General features: G+C 57.5%; 1 protein-coding gene across 10 annotated transcripts in view; it reads left to right on the top strand.

Moving 5' to 3' along the window:
- Positions 1 to 10,492, top strand: part of EPS15L1 (epidermal growth factor receptor pathway substrate 15 like 1) — a 94,618-nt gene extending 84,126 nt beyond the window's left edge. For 5 of the 10 annotated variants that reach the window (XM_032867544.1, XM_032867545.1, XM_032867548.1 and 2 more), the window contains 2 exons: positions 5,161 to 5,366; positions 10,240 to 10,492. In XM_032867544.1, the coding sequence (XP_032723435.1) occupies positions 5,161 to 5,366; positions 10,240 to 10,386 (353 nt within the window). In that variant the 3' untranslated portion in view covers positions 10,387 to 10,492. Of the gene's footprint in view, positions 1 to 5,160; positions 5,568 to 10,239 lie in introns of those variants that run through there. The other 5 variants (XM_032867550.1, XM_032867552.1, XM_032867551.1 and 2 more) reach the window with 4 other exon arrangements.
- The last annotated feature ends 2,778 nt before the right edge of the window (positions 10,493 to 13,270 follow it).

Below are 13,270 nucleotides of genomic sequence, written 5' to 3'. Positions count from 1 at the left end.
AAGGAGCAGAAAAGTGGGCGATAACCTTTGAACACTCGGACCGTTGTGCTCGCCCTGAGGCTGGGCGAGGGTCCAAGACCCCTTATCCCTGCTCAGATAGCTGCCCTCTGCCCCAGACCCTGTAAGAAATGCTGCAAGAAGTCGAGCATTTCTGCTGAGCCGGGAGCTGTGTGTGCCATGCCCTGAGATTTTCAGCCCGTGCCTGCATCTCTTTATTTTTTCCCTGTATTTGAATTTTGCTGTTTGGTCCGTTGTCATTTTAGTTTTTGATTAAAAAAAAAAACAACAAAAAAAAACAGATCAACCGAAGAGTGCACCAGTGAATATTGCTCTTTCTTGCAAGGTAGGGAAGCCACATGCCTTACTTTTTTCTAGCTCACCAGAGGGGTTCCCTGGGTCCCTCGGGACAGTCCTTTGGCTCTCGTATGGCAGCACCCAGCCCATGAGGACCCCCCCCACACACACACCAGGGACGGGGAGTGGTATTGGCTTGCGCTGGTTACTGAGCCCTGCCTACGAGGAACTGACCCTCAGGTGTGCTGGAGGCCAGAGCAGGAAAGGTTGGTGCCATGGGATGTGGACAAGGCACTGGGAGCCCTGCAGGGGAGGAGTTGAGCCCTGGGGGAGGGTCTGCCAGGGGAAGGGCAAGGCTCTGCCGGCCTGGACACTGTGGGTGGTCAGGAAAGTAGAAGTGGCCATGGGAAGGAGGCTGGGGGTGGCCAGGCCACGAAGACCAGGCCATCTGAGGTCAGCTTCCCTTCCCCATGCAACCTGGGCCTGTTTCCCCAAGCCTGTGGTCTTGAGGGTCCTTGCGCATCCTGGCTAACTGCCAGTATTCCCAGGCCCTGGAAAGGCTGTGGGTGCTCCAGGAGCCCCCGGAGCAGGCCTCACTTGGAACACGTTTGTCTACCTGCGATTCAGCCTTGGGTGGTGCCCCCACGTGGGGTGTGGAAGGCGAGGTGGAGTTGGCCTCCTGGTATGCTTCATGGGGGTCTACTTCTGGGGCTGTGTATCTTCTCTTCGGGGTGGCACCTGGCCCAAGGCTGCACTGTGGGGAGGGTGGGTAGAGAGGGGGATTTGAGGCGGTGGGATGGCAGGTACCCATGAAGGGGTCCAGGGGGAAGGTGCCCTCATCCATAGGCAGTAAATGCCACCAAGCCGCTCCCAGGGGTTTTGAGTGGCTCTTTTGGGGCTGAGTGCAGCCGTCGGGGTCCTCAGTTTCCTTATGGGGGCCCAGGGGCTCCTCCCTGGGGCCTGGAGCATCCTTCAGTCTCCCAGAAGGGCCTTATCAGCTGGCAGTAGCATGGGATGTACTTACTGCCGGGCAGGTGCCAGAGCTGGGAGCACGCTCCACGTCCCGGTTGTGCAGGGGGTTTCTGCGAAAGGCCAGATTCGCTCTTCCTGCCCCTGCAGGCCTGACGTTTTCCCGGCTGCTCTGCTCTGCTCTCGTGGCATGGAAGCCTCCATGGAGGGCACACGAACGAGCTAGCCCAGCTCACTGGCATCGGCGAGCCCGTACACCTTGACTCTTGAGAGCGGGCAGCCTCGTTGTGGGTCGACCCCTCCCCTTGGTGCCTGCTGTGGCTGCCACGCAGGGTGTCCTGCTCTTTGCCCTGTAGGAGCCGGCGTAAACCACAGCAGCGCATCCTCATCTCACGGCTCTGGGGGCTGGAGGTCCAGGATCGGGCTGTTAGCAGGGCTGCTTCCTTCTGGGACCCCTCTTCTTGGCTGGTAGTGGGCCATCTTCACATCGTTTTCTCTCTGTGTGTGTCTGTGTCCTGGTCTCCTCCTCTTACAAAATCTCCTACTGGACTAGGGCCCACCCACAGGACCTTGTTTTAACTCAGCTACCATTTCAAAGACCTTGTGTCCAAACACAGTCGTGTTCTGAGGTGCTGGCGGTGAAGATGACACCATGAATTTGTGGGGGATACCCTTCAACCCATAACAACCCCTCCTCGCGGATTAGGAGATGGAATCTGGGAACAAGGTCGGGGGGGGGGGGTTGCTGCTGTGCTGCTCCTGGTTTTCTAGTGGTGGATCTGGCCTGCCTCAGGGCTGACGGGATAGGAGCGCATCCTGGGGAGAGGGACCAGCCAGAAAAAAACCCTGAGTTGGGGGGTTCCCAGGGAAGGAGGTGCCACTTGGGCCCTGGCGGGCTGGTGGGGGTTGGGGGCCTTTGGGAGTCATCACAAAATGGGGGAAGCAGGGCCCGAGGCCGGCCTGGGGGACAGGGGTCTTGTGCAGTGGAAAGCTTCGTTCAGCAGGGAGTTGAAGGGTCGGGCCCCGCGCTGGGCAGGGGGACACAGCTATAGACAGTGGCGCCCCAACCTCTCGGAGCTTCCATTCTAGCGAGAGTAAAAATACACGTGTGACCAAAAGACAGAATGTGACAGGGGCTGCGGAGCGGCAGACAGGGAGGCATCTCAGCCAAGAGAGGGGAGGGGCAGCCTCAGAGTGCGTGGCGCCCACAAGAGGAGGGGCCTCCCAAGCGGGGGAGCAGCGGGCGCAAAGGCTTGAGCTGGCCAGGGCGGAAGGTGGCCATGGTGGCGGGGCAGGGGGGCAGGTGGATGAGGCTGGGGGGTATTCCTAGGGCAGCCTCGAGTCTTTGGGACATCTAAGGAGCATGGGCATTGGCTCTGTATTAAAAGGCCACTTTGCCGGGTGGGGATGGCCTTCAGGGCAGGAAGCCGAGAGGAGGAGCAGCCATTGGAGGGGAGTGGTTCCCAGGGACCCAGGAGAGATAAGGGCCACATGCACAGAATAGTGGCTACGGAGAGAAATAGGGTGTCTTGAGTTGGTGAGGGCACGTGGACTAGAGCACCCTGGCCCCACACCCACTCTTCCTCCTGCTTGGGGTGCCCCTGGGGTATGCCTGGGCCCCCTTTGTTCTTAGGCGGACAGCCTGGAGTTTTGCAAGCTGCTGGGCTGGCCTTGCCCTGTAGCCGTCTCCTCTTCCCACAGTTTTGGGGGCCAGGGAGGCCTTGATTCATCTGTTAGCTCATCCCTAAGCCGGGGAGTAGGCTGGCTGTGCATGGTGGCCGTGGGGGAGCAGGTGTTCAAGGCCAGTGGAATAAGCCAGGGAAGCTGTGGTGGGCATCCTGAGCTCCCTGCTCTCTGCAGCCTGGCAGGGGGCTGGGGGTGTGTGGGAACAAGGACTAGGACGAGGAGGAAGTGGGAGAGCTGCCGTCAGGGATGACGACATGAGGAGGAGCCTTTGATGCTGGACGGAGAGCTTGAAGGCGAGGGCTCTGTCATGGATAGGGGAGGAGGTACCCACGGTGGAGACGCGACCAGTACAGAAAGTGGGGGGGCTCCCCCAGGCCTCCGCTTTGACAGATCAGTTACTGTGGGACAGAGAAGTCGTAATTCCTATTGATAGTGGACTCAGCACTACCCTTCTGGGGAGTAGTCCTATGACCTGTGTCAGTGGGGCACACCCGGGGGCCTTGGCAGGGGCTTTCTGTGGGGAGACTCTTCAAGCGCATAGGGCCCACCCATCATCAGGCTCCCCGTCTGCCTGTGAATCAACTCGAGGCCCCAGGGAGAGACAGACCTGTGCTCCAGCCTGCCCCTCCCCGCTCCCCGGCCCCTGTGAGTCTTAACAGGCACTGCCTGAGGTAGGCCGTGTGCCCAAGAAGGTAGTACCCACTGTGGTGTGGGAGCCCAGGGCAGCCTCGGGGTGGGGCTCAGAGTCGTGCTGCCCCGTGCGTGCCTGAGGACCACTGTGTGTCAGCCACTCATCTGACTCCTGCCTCTTCACTCCCACTTCACACACGGGAAACTGAGGCCAGCTGGGGCTGAGGGGCTTGTCCTTGTTGAGGTCTTAGAGCTAAAAGAAGCAGAGGCAAGCTGTGGCCCCAGACCCCTTAGGGACATTTGGGGGCCGGTAGAAACATAGCATTGGAGAGGAGGCTTCTGAGAGCTGGGCGTGGAGATGGGAGGGCAGGTATGCGCTCTGGCTGGCAGGTGGGCTGGCAGAGCCTGGCTGGGTGAGGAGGCAGGTGTCCCAGGTTCAGGTGCTGCGTGGGGGCACCAGAGGCACCACTCGGGGCTGGGAGTGTTTTCTGGATGTCAGCTAAATGTCCATGGTTGTGTGTGGAATGTGGCCCTTGGCTTGTGGGTTCTTGGTGCACACCAGCATAAGCAGCTAGACTGACAAATCAGAATCACGTCAAGTCTCCGCTAGTCTCTAACCTGAGGCTTGGACATAGAGCTGCTTGGATTAAATTGAACATCTCACTCCTGGTGCTTCACTGGGCGCATGAGTGGTGTCAGGCAGGAACCTGGCCTACAAAACTGACAGATCTGGAGGCTCATCAAGTGTCGCTAGGCAGGCCTGGTGAGACCCCTGATTCCTGGTGGAACATTCTGGCACATTGGCAGGAGAAGCCACCTGCCCTCAGGCCACAGCCCCAAGCATAGTCTCATGGTACCAGGTTCCCTCTAATTCTGAACACATCTATCCTACACGCAGCTGGTCGAGATTGGCCTTGCTACGCCCCGGCATCCTAGGGCCCCCCTCTCAGCAAGAGCCCAGGAAGGCCCAAACCCCTGTCCTCGGAGCCACCAGCACAAAAGGGCAGAAGCGGGAGCTGAGGACAGATGTAAACCTCAGGACAGCAGAGGCCAGACCCTCACAGTCAATGCTAACTCTGTCCCATATGGTGAAACTAATCCCCCCCCCCTTTTTAACTGCAAATACTACTCCCCCATTGTTTTATTGTTAGAAGCTTGCAGTGTATTTTTCTGCTCAGCCATGACTTTTTTTTTTTTTTTAAACTCGGTGTGATAGTAAATGTGTTGCCATAAAATGAGTCACTTTGAAACATGTCTGCATGTAAACTTGAAGACAGTACATTCTAGCGGTGTGGGGTGGGGAAGGGAGGGGCGTGTCTGAAGTGGTTTTCTGGCATTGCCCACAAACCGGTGAAGCCTGCGGGATAAGGTGAGACTAAAGCGAGATCCGTCCAGGATTTCCCTGGGATCTGTCCCACCGGGGAGTGGCATTCCGGCCCTTTCCGAAGAAGGAGAGGGTGTCCCTGCGAGTGCTCGCCCACCTCCTTAGTCAGGACTCTGTTCTGTCTGTGGTCAGTAACTTGTATTTTTTTTCTTTTCTTTTCTTTTCTTTTCTCTTTTTTTTTCTCCTAAACTTTCCAGGTAAAAGTACACCTGTAAGCCAGCTTGGTTCTGCAGACTTTCCCGAGCCCCCTGATCCATTCCAGCCACTTGGGGCTGACAGCAGTGACCCGTTCCAAAATAAAAAGGGGTTTGGGGACCCGTTTAGTGGAAAAGATCCATTTGCTCCCTCCTCTTCAGCTAAACCTTCTAAAGCCTCTTCCTTGGGCTTTGCAGACTTCACCTCTGTAAGTTGAGCTCCCTGTGCGCCAACACCCCCCCCCCCCCCCCGCTTGCAGCTTCTCTGGGGTTCTTTTTTGTCTCTTTGAAACAGCAAACCTGGCTTCTATGTCCCGGTACCCCTACGCTGTCCCTTGTGTTATTTATTCTGTACTGCTGCTTTTCTGTAAGAAAAACAGTTTCTCAATAAAAAAAGAGAAAGAGCTGCAGTTTGGGTACTCTGTGACCAAGGCATGCTTGCTCCCAGCAGGGCGGCCACACTGCCCGTTTCTGTCCTTCCTGGTAGACTCTGTATCGTGCCTGTGGCCTGGAGGCCATGGCGCTCATGGATGTATGGAAACTGAGATGTCAGACGCTTCCGAAGTATGCACACGAGATTGCAAAGGTCCCATTAGAGAGTTCCACTGTCTGCAGGGGGGTCTTTGTGCAGGAGTTGGGCCAGTTCCACCATAGGGCGTTTTGAGCAGCAAGTAAGGATTGAAAGACCCAGGCAGGGCACGTGGAGGAAGAGCAGTGTGGTTTTCTAGAACTTATTTCAGTCCCCAGCTACGACAGAAGGAAATCGAGCCTAGAACAACTGCTCTGAAGGCCTTTGCCCTTTGCCAGACCCAAACGCAAACCCTCGAGGAGCCATTTAGCAAAGTGATGTGTCTTTTCTGAAGCTAATCCTGGGCTCTGGAAAGCCCAGCCCTTGTTTTCTCGGGGTACCGAAAAGATTCCGGATTGCAAAACGCGGTCACGTGGGGGTGTTTCCAGTACCTTCCTCGGCACCAAGAACCTTGTTCTCAGAGAGCTTCAGATGTTGTCTTCCCAGAATCGGTTGCACCGTCTGTGGCACACTTTTTACGTTCGAATTTGCAGAGTGCTTTGTTTCCTGGTTTGGTGGGAGATGCATTGTCTGCTAGATGCTCCAGCTCCTAGAACATCTGTCCTTAAAACCAGCCCTGCCCTCGTGGTGCCCGGCGGGCGCCCGATTCGCCCCAGATCCGCCTCGTGCTTGGCTGTCTTGTGGCGTCACTGCGGTCGTGCAAGACGCCGGCGCGGTCCCGGCCCTCGGCGACCTGTAAATGTTTTATGACTCCACTTAGCTCGATTTTGCCGACAGCCGGTGCACACTGTGGACGGATCCCAACGGCGATGGTATTAATAAAAGCCCGAAACAAAACGCGCTCTATCTACGGTTTCTTGAATAGTACTGCGTTTGTGTTTGGGTGGAAAAATAAATAGAAAACGCTGAGGAGAAAAAGAGAGCTATTCACGCAGGACGCAGGTACTCTTGTTTTGGGTAGGCAAGAGGGGTAAGTAGATGTGATTGGGAATTTGGAGAAATGGTTGTTCTTTCTGAAATGCGTGATTCTGTTTCTGTGCCCCACCCCACCCCCGGGGGGCTGTTGGGGGAGAATATCAAAAACAACAACAAGGTTTTAAGCTGTCATTTGGCCGATATTTCTGGTCATTCCAGAAACACCCCCAGTATCGAATCATCCTAGTTTCCTGGTGGGGAATCAGGTTCTGCCCCATTTGTAGCCTTGCTGCTATTTTTGTTGAAAATCCCTCTTCCTGCTCCGGATGCCCCAGTTTTTCCAGAGGAAGCCCCCGAATGCGGAATTCGGCCCCTCTGAGGGGCTGGGGTTTAGGAGAGGCAGGACACCTGACTGGCTTGGTTCATCCCATTAGGTCATACAGTGATGCAGAAATGGCCAGGCTGTGCCACCTTAGGGCACTTGGGATGCCTTTGTGTTTTTGTGGCGTCCGGGGACCCAGGCCTTGGCCAGTGGTTTCTGGTTTGCCGGACCTCGGAGGTTTGTGCTAGCTCAGGACAGGCTAGAGTGGGGCCCTCGGGCCGTGTGTTTGCGTTTCCCTGCGTGCACACGGAGAGGTCTCTCGCTGCCTGGCAGATTGGCACTGTGACTCCTTCAGTGCCCGTGTCCTCCAGTGCCACCAGGACATGCCGGCAGCCACGCACAAGCCGCGTGGCCCGCGCTGGAGTTAAGGGAAGCCGACGGCACACACGTGGGCAGCCCTCCCATTGGCGCCCTAGCCCTGCCCTTCTGGAAGCCTCTCGTTTACAGGCCCCAAGTTTCCATCAATGGGTCAGTTGTGCTTGTAGCTGTTCACAGGAAATGTCTCCGAGATTTCTTTAAAAACAAGACTTTCTGTCTCAGGCAAATGTGTTTATTAGGAAGTGGCCTTTATAGGGTAGCGAAATGGCTCCTTTTTCCGGAAGGCTGCGTGAAGAGCGGAGCGACTGTCCGAGGGATGTGCCGTGCCGGGCGTCGTCCGACCGCTCGGTGCGACTCTCCCAGCAGCGGGAGTGAGCCAGCGGGAGGTGGCTGCGAGTGTCCCCTGGCCCGGAAGCCTCAGGACCAGTGAGGAGTCGCCCCTGGTGCCCTCGGGCGCACAGGCGTCCGAACCCCGGGTTTCTGCTGAGAGGCTGCTGGAGGAAAACCGCCCAGGAGATGCCACGGGAGGCAGCACTCTGTGCCCTGCCTCTCAGCTCCAGGATGGTGCAGTGGTGAAGCAGGAATCACCTGCCGTTCCTGGAGGGGTGGCTGCGCCTACGGGCGCCCCAGGTTCTGGCTGTTACTGTGCATGCGGGTCGGACTAGTCGAGGGGTCCCCCCCACCTGGGGCCAGGAGATGCTCTTCTGCTTCTTGGAGGCCCAGAGGGAGCCTCGAGCAACCGTCCTCCTCCAGGTCCTCTCTCGGACACCGCGCGCCAGCCTGCTTCTCAAGTGTGCGCGAATCCCAAGCCTGGTGCGAGTCCCCAGACCTGATCCGGAAGCTGGCCCCACCCCAGTCTGCTCTGAAGGCATCTGGAATGTTCCTGTCAGCACATTTCCTTTCAAAACGGGGACCCCTTGAGCAGGAGGCTCTGCAGGGACACCCCGAGACTCTGCGGCTGGGCGGAATCGGGATGCGGCCTTGTGCCCTCTGCTGCGCTCAACCCCTCCTGGCCTGGCTTCCAGGCTGTGGCCGGGTCACCTTGGCCATTACTTATCAGCCCTCACCCTCCCCTCCTCTGGGCTGATAGAGGGCGAGGTCCCTGTCAGCCCCGCTGTCCCTCCCGCTGCTGTCAGTGCCACTGGGAAGCTGTTTCTGCCAGTATTTGTGGGTTTTTCCTTGTTTTTCTCCTGATGAGGTGTTGGAAAATCCCCCAGAGAGTGCGGGGGTGGAGGCTTTCTGTGATGGAAACAGGCCGGCACGGACCAGAGTCCTGGGAGTCCTACCTGGAGACCCCTTAGGCCCTGAACGTTCTCCTGGGTAGTTTCTCTAAGAAACTGGGACTGGGCCTTTCTTCCTGGGGACTGCTCCTCTTCATGCTGACCCTGTACCCGTCCCTTCCTAAGCCCCAAGGCCCGGTGGAGGGAGGCCTCCTCTCCTGCCCCACCTCCTTCTCTAGGCCACATGTGGTCCAGGCCAGGCTCCCTCCAGCGCCCCCACCCCCACCGCACCTGCACACAAGCCCCTTGCAGCCCCTCTCACCCCGCAGTGCTGCACCCCTCCACCCGGACCCAGACCCAGAGAAAGTCCAGCCTGTTGAGGGCCCGGGCTCTGCAGGCACCGCCTCTCTCCCCAGGCCTCCCTCTGCATCCGCACCTGTCGAAGGAGCTCCCCTCCCAGGTTGTCACTCAGGCCCAGCAGGTGTGCAGAAGTAGCTGGGAATTCCCGTCGTGCTTCCTTCCCCAGTGCTCCTGGTGGGGTCTGTTCGGGCCTCTGCAAAGCCTGTGTCAGGTCAGGATTGTCTGCTGGTCTGCTCCCAAGGGGCGCCATTCAGAGGCTGGCCCGCCTCTTTTCTTTGGTGTCACCCAGTGCTTAGCAGAGAGCCAGCAGAGCCAGTGCTGGGAGGAGAGGCGAAGGGAGGCCGAGCCTGAGGACAGGCCGCAGCTTTGCTCAGGGGTGTGGGGCGTGTGATTGGGGCCTGTGGGGGAACCAGAGGCCTACACCTGGGGAAGAGCATGTGACATCGAGCTTTGCTTTTCTTTCTGTAGTGCTAAGGTACCTTGAATGGTTTGAAACCACCCATCTCGGTATCAAAATGGTTTTCTCCCTTGTTTAAATAAGGTTTTGTTTCTTTTTAATTGGACCTTTTGGGAAAGGACGTCAAGAACTCCTGGACAGATGGGCAGCGTAAATGCCAGGGCTCCTATAAACATCCAAGTACGAGGTGGCTCCTAGTGGGCCCGGAGCTCCCTGGGCCGTGGCTGGGGTGGCGATGCCACATTTCAAGACTGGGTTGTCTGCGCACATTTGAAAAGCAGCGCCATGTGCGTTTTGGAACTCTCCAGTCCCAGTGTCTGCCACCCCCTGGTGTGATCGGCCTGTAATCGAGGCCCAGGCCTTGTAGGTTTGCTGTTTGAACTCCTCGGTTCAGCTGACCTCTGCTCCACGGCTGCCCTCACAGACACCCCTGCTGTGCCCGGAGAGGAGGCCGAGTGGGGCTCCCCGCTCACACCCCCGCGAAGCCTCAGACTCTGACCCGGGGACGTGCAGGAGCCTTCCGCATCCCCAGACGGATGCCCAGCCTTGCCTGCTTTGGTTCCCTGCGGAGGGCCGGGCGGCTAGTTTCTCTGAGGTCCGAGGCGGTAGCTTGGGGCAGACTTAGCCCTGTTTCTTGGTGCGTGTGACTGTGGGTCAGGACTGGGCCGTGCGTGTTCCCTCCCTGCTCCCCACCAAGACACGGGCTTCTGGCGTTTTCTGGTCTTGCACGTGCACACCAGACAGCCTCCCTCCCTTCGCCACCCCCCACCCAGTGCACCCCAGCATTGCATTTCCCTGTGCCCAGACAGCACGCGCCAGGCGTGCTCGTGCCCTGGCACCACCCCAAGCGGCGGGTTGCAGCTCCTGGGCCCAGTAACCCAACCTCCATTTTCCTTTGCAGTTTGGCAATGAGGAGCAGCAGCTGGCCTGGGCCAAGCGGGAGAGCGAGAAGGCAGAGCAGGAGAGGCTGGCGCGGCTGCGGCGGCAGGAGCAGGAGGACCTGGAGCTGGCCATCGCGCTCAGCAAGGCTGACATGCCTGCCGCCTAGGTGCCCGGCACCGGCCACCAGCGCACGGGGGGACGGCCCCAGGGGCGGTTCTGCGGAAGGAGAAAACTCCAGCCAGTCTGCACACACAGCACGCGCACACTCACACAGACACATTCACACACATACTCACACACACACTCAGCGGTCCCCGTTCACGTTGTGACCCGTCACAGCCACTGTTAAGGACTCGCTGGTCAGAGGGCCTTGGGCTCTGGGGGCTTGCCTGGCAGAGAGGCCCAGAGAGGCGCCGCTGTCGCAGATCCTGCTCTCCGTGGTGATGTCCCCGTCAAGTGACAGCACCGGCTCTTCCTTCATTTGCAGCACAGGACGAGGCGAGGAAGCGCGGTGACTCCTCGCCTCTCATCTCCTGCTCGTACCAGCGCCCGGGCGCACCCACCCCCATGTCTCCTCGACCCCCCTTCCGAGACAGACATCTGGGCGATGTATGCATTCGTTGTATAAAATTAAGTTTGAATGATTAATATAAAATATTTTAATACAAAATCTATTTCCCCCCCTTTCATTTAAATATTATTTTCCTCACATTAACACTCACACGTGGCATCAGAGAGGCGGACCAGCCCCGCAGCGGGTGGACAAGCAGATGGAACATTCTTGTTTCGATCCTAAGTATTTGAGTAGCTTCTAGGGCCACAGAGCCAATTGGGGGAAGTTTCTAGGGGTCACCCTGGCATCCCAGGATACAGAATGTTTCTGAAATGGTTGGTTGTAGTCTCACTGTCACTAGAGCGGTGGCCCTTTGTCAGGGCCCTGCAGTTTGAAGAAAGATTCCTGCACCGTCCACTGAGGCCTGGTCTACGGAGGGGGCGAGGCCGTCGGGCGGTCCTCATACCATGAAACCTGTAGTCAGAACCGGGAGGCAGGACAGTTTCCCACCAGGATGCAGCTGAATTCCCCTAGAACATTCCAGAAGCTTGGGCGTGACTGTGGGGACGACCTCAGGAGTTGCCCAGGACATTGCAAAGCTGGCCCCAGCCTTGTGTCTCACTAAGCCCGGGGAGACTGAGGCACTCCAGGCCAACTTCTCTCCGATAAAGATGGTAAATCTTCGAATCCAAGCAGCCTGGGAACGGAAGGGCGGCAGAGAGCCTCTGACCCCCAACCCGTGCAGGTTTGGAAGGGGACAAGATGGGGATGCGAGGACTAAACAGGCCCAGAGTGTTCCTTGTCAGGATCCGCTTTGATGGGAAGTCTCGGGACACAGCCCCAGCCTCGTCTGGTGGGGCTGGACTCTGAGACCCTTCTTTGGGAAAGTTCCTTTCCAGCGTCCTGTGCCTCTGGGCCAAGGTCTGCAGCCCTCTGCTGCCAAGGCCGGCTGCTCACCCCCGCCCCCTGCACGCTGCCTCTCGGCCGCCCGACTCCCCCGGCGGCGTCGCAGTCAGGGAATCATCCCAAAACGGGTGTTTATGAACTCGTTTTTACATTTTAATAAACTTTGCATTTTAGATGCAGTTTCAGATTTGCAGAAAAAGATCACAAAGATAATACAGAGGGGTTCCCACAAACCCCGCACAATTTTCTCTGTGTTTAACATCTTAACGTTCCTATGGTACGTTTGTTACAATTCATGAACCAATATCGACAGATTCTTACTAAAGGTCACCCTTTATTTAGTGTTTTTACCTTCATCTGTCTCAAGACCCCACTGTGTGTGTAGTGGTCTCGCCTCCCCAGGCTCCTCCCGGCGGGTTTCTCAGACTTGCTTTTTTTTGCTGACCGTGACATTGTGGAGGGGGCTGGGCAGGGGTCTCCCAGCATGGCCCCGGGTTTGGCTTGTCTGGGACTTGGGGTGACAGGCAGGGGCGGAGCACAGAGGTGGCGTGGGTTCCATCATCAACGCTGTCTGTCGCTGACACCATCATCTGAGACAGATGGACTTTAGAAAGGCAGCTTCTCGGGCCCAGGTGTTTTGGGACACACACTCCTGTCAGGGTGGTAACCCGTGAGACCAGGAGAACGCCATGAATGGAGGTTTCATGACGGGGGTAGGGAATGTGGGGGCACCCTGGACAGTCAGGGCCCTTGGAAACCTTTTCCAGGTGATGGACGAGAGGCCTCTGAAGTCCCAGAGGGCACGGGGTCCCCCGGTGCCCACGAGATGACCTCACTTCTGTCATTAGCAGTGATGTGGGCCTGGGGCCTCTCGTGAAGCCTGTGGGCTTCCTGAGCTCTGACGGAGCCCTCATCCTCTCTGAAAGGGTGAGCAGCTTCCAGAACGTGTCTGGAGGCGATTCCTAAGGCTTCCTCCTTCTGAGGTGGGACCATCGTGTGTCCCCTGGGGGAGGTCACTGTGCCTTACTCCCCAAGGTGCCCACAGCTCCTCACTTGAGCGTACGGTGAAAACCGCACTATGTCTGGAGGGATTCAACCTCCATCCTTTGGTTCCAACCTCAGAGCAACCTTGCGGGTGAGGCGGGCAGGGTGATGGCACATTGTCCTGATGGGAAAACTGAGGCTCGATGCCTGTACTCATTTGCCCAGAGCCCTGAAGCCCCAAGGATCAGTGGCTCAGCATTTTGCTGGCCGTAGGAAAGGTTCGTTTTTTCTTGCCTGCTGCTTTTTTATGTATGCACTGTGCCTAGAAAAGGTACAGAAAGTGTCTCCTTATGTCTTAAACAGGAGGGCTGTGCACTGACTTAGTCCTGGGGTGCGGGGGGAGGGTACCGTGGGCGTTTGGGAACCCTTGAACCCCTGAGGATACATTTGTGGATTTTTCTTGTATCATTAGGTGTTTTTGGTTTTTGTTTTTTGGGGTTTTTTTTGTGTGTGTTTTGGGGTTTTTTTTGCAGAGGGTGTCTGTGACGTTTTCATTCCATTCTCAGCAGTTCCCATACCACCTCCCCTCTCACCCAACCACCCCCAA

Source organism: Lontra canadensis, unplaced genomic scaffold, assembly GCF_010015895.1.
Source record: "Lontra canadensis isolate GAN:19392208 unplaced genomic scaffold, GSC_riverotter_1.0 scaffold35, whole genome shotgun sequence".
In the NCBI taxonomy this organism is placed as follows: Eukaryota; Metazoa; Chordata; class Mammalia; order Carnivora; family Mustelidae; genus Lontra; species Lontra canadensis.
Note: the sequence above shows the minus strand (reverse complement) of the source record. Positions and strands in the feature narration are given on the sequence as shown.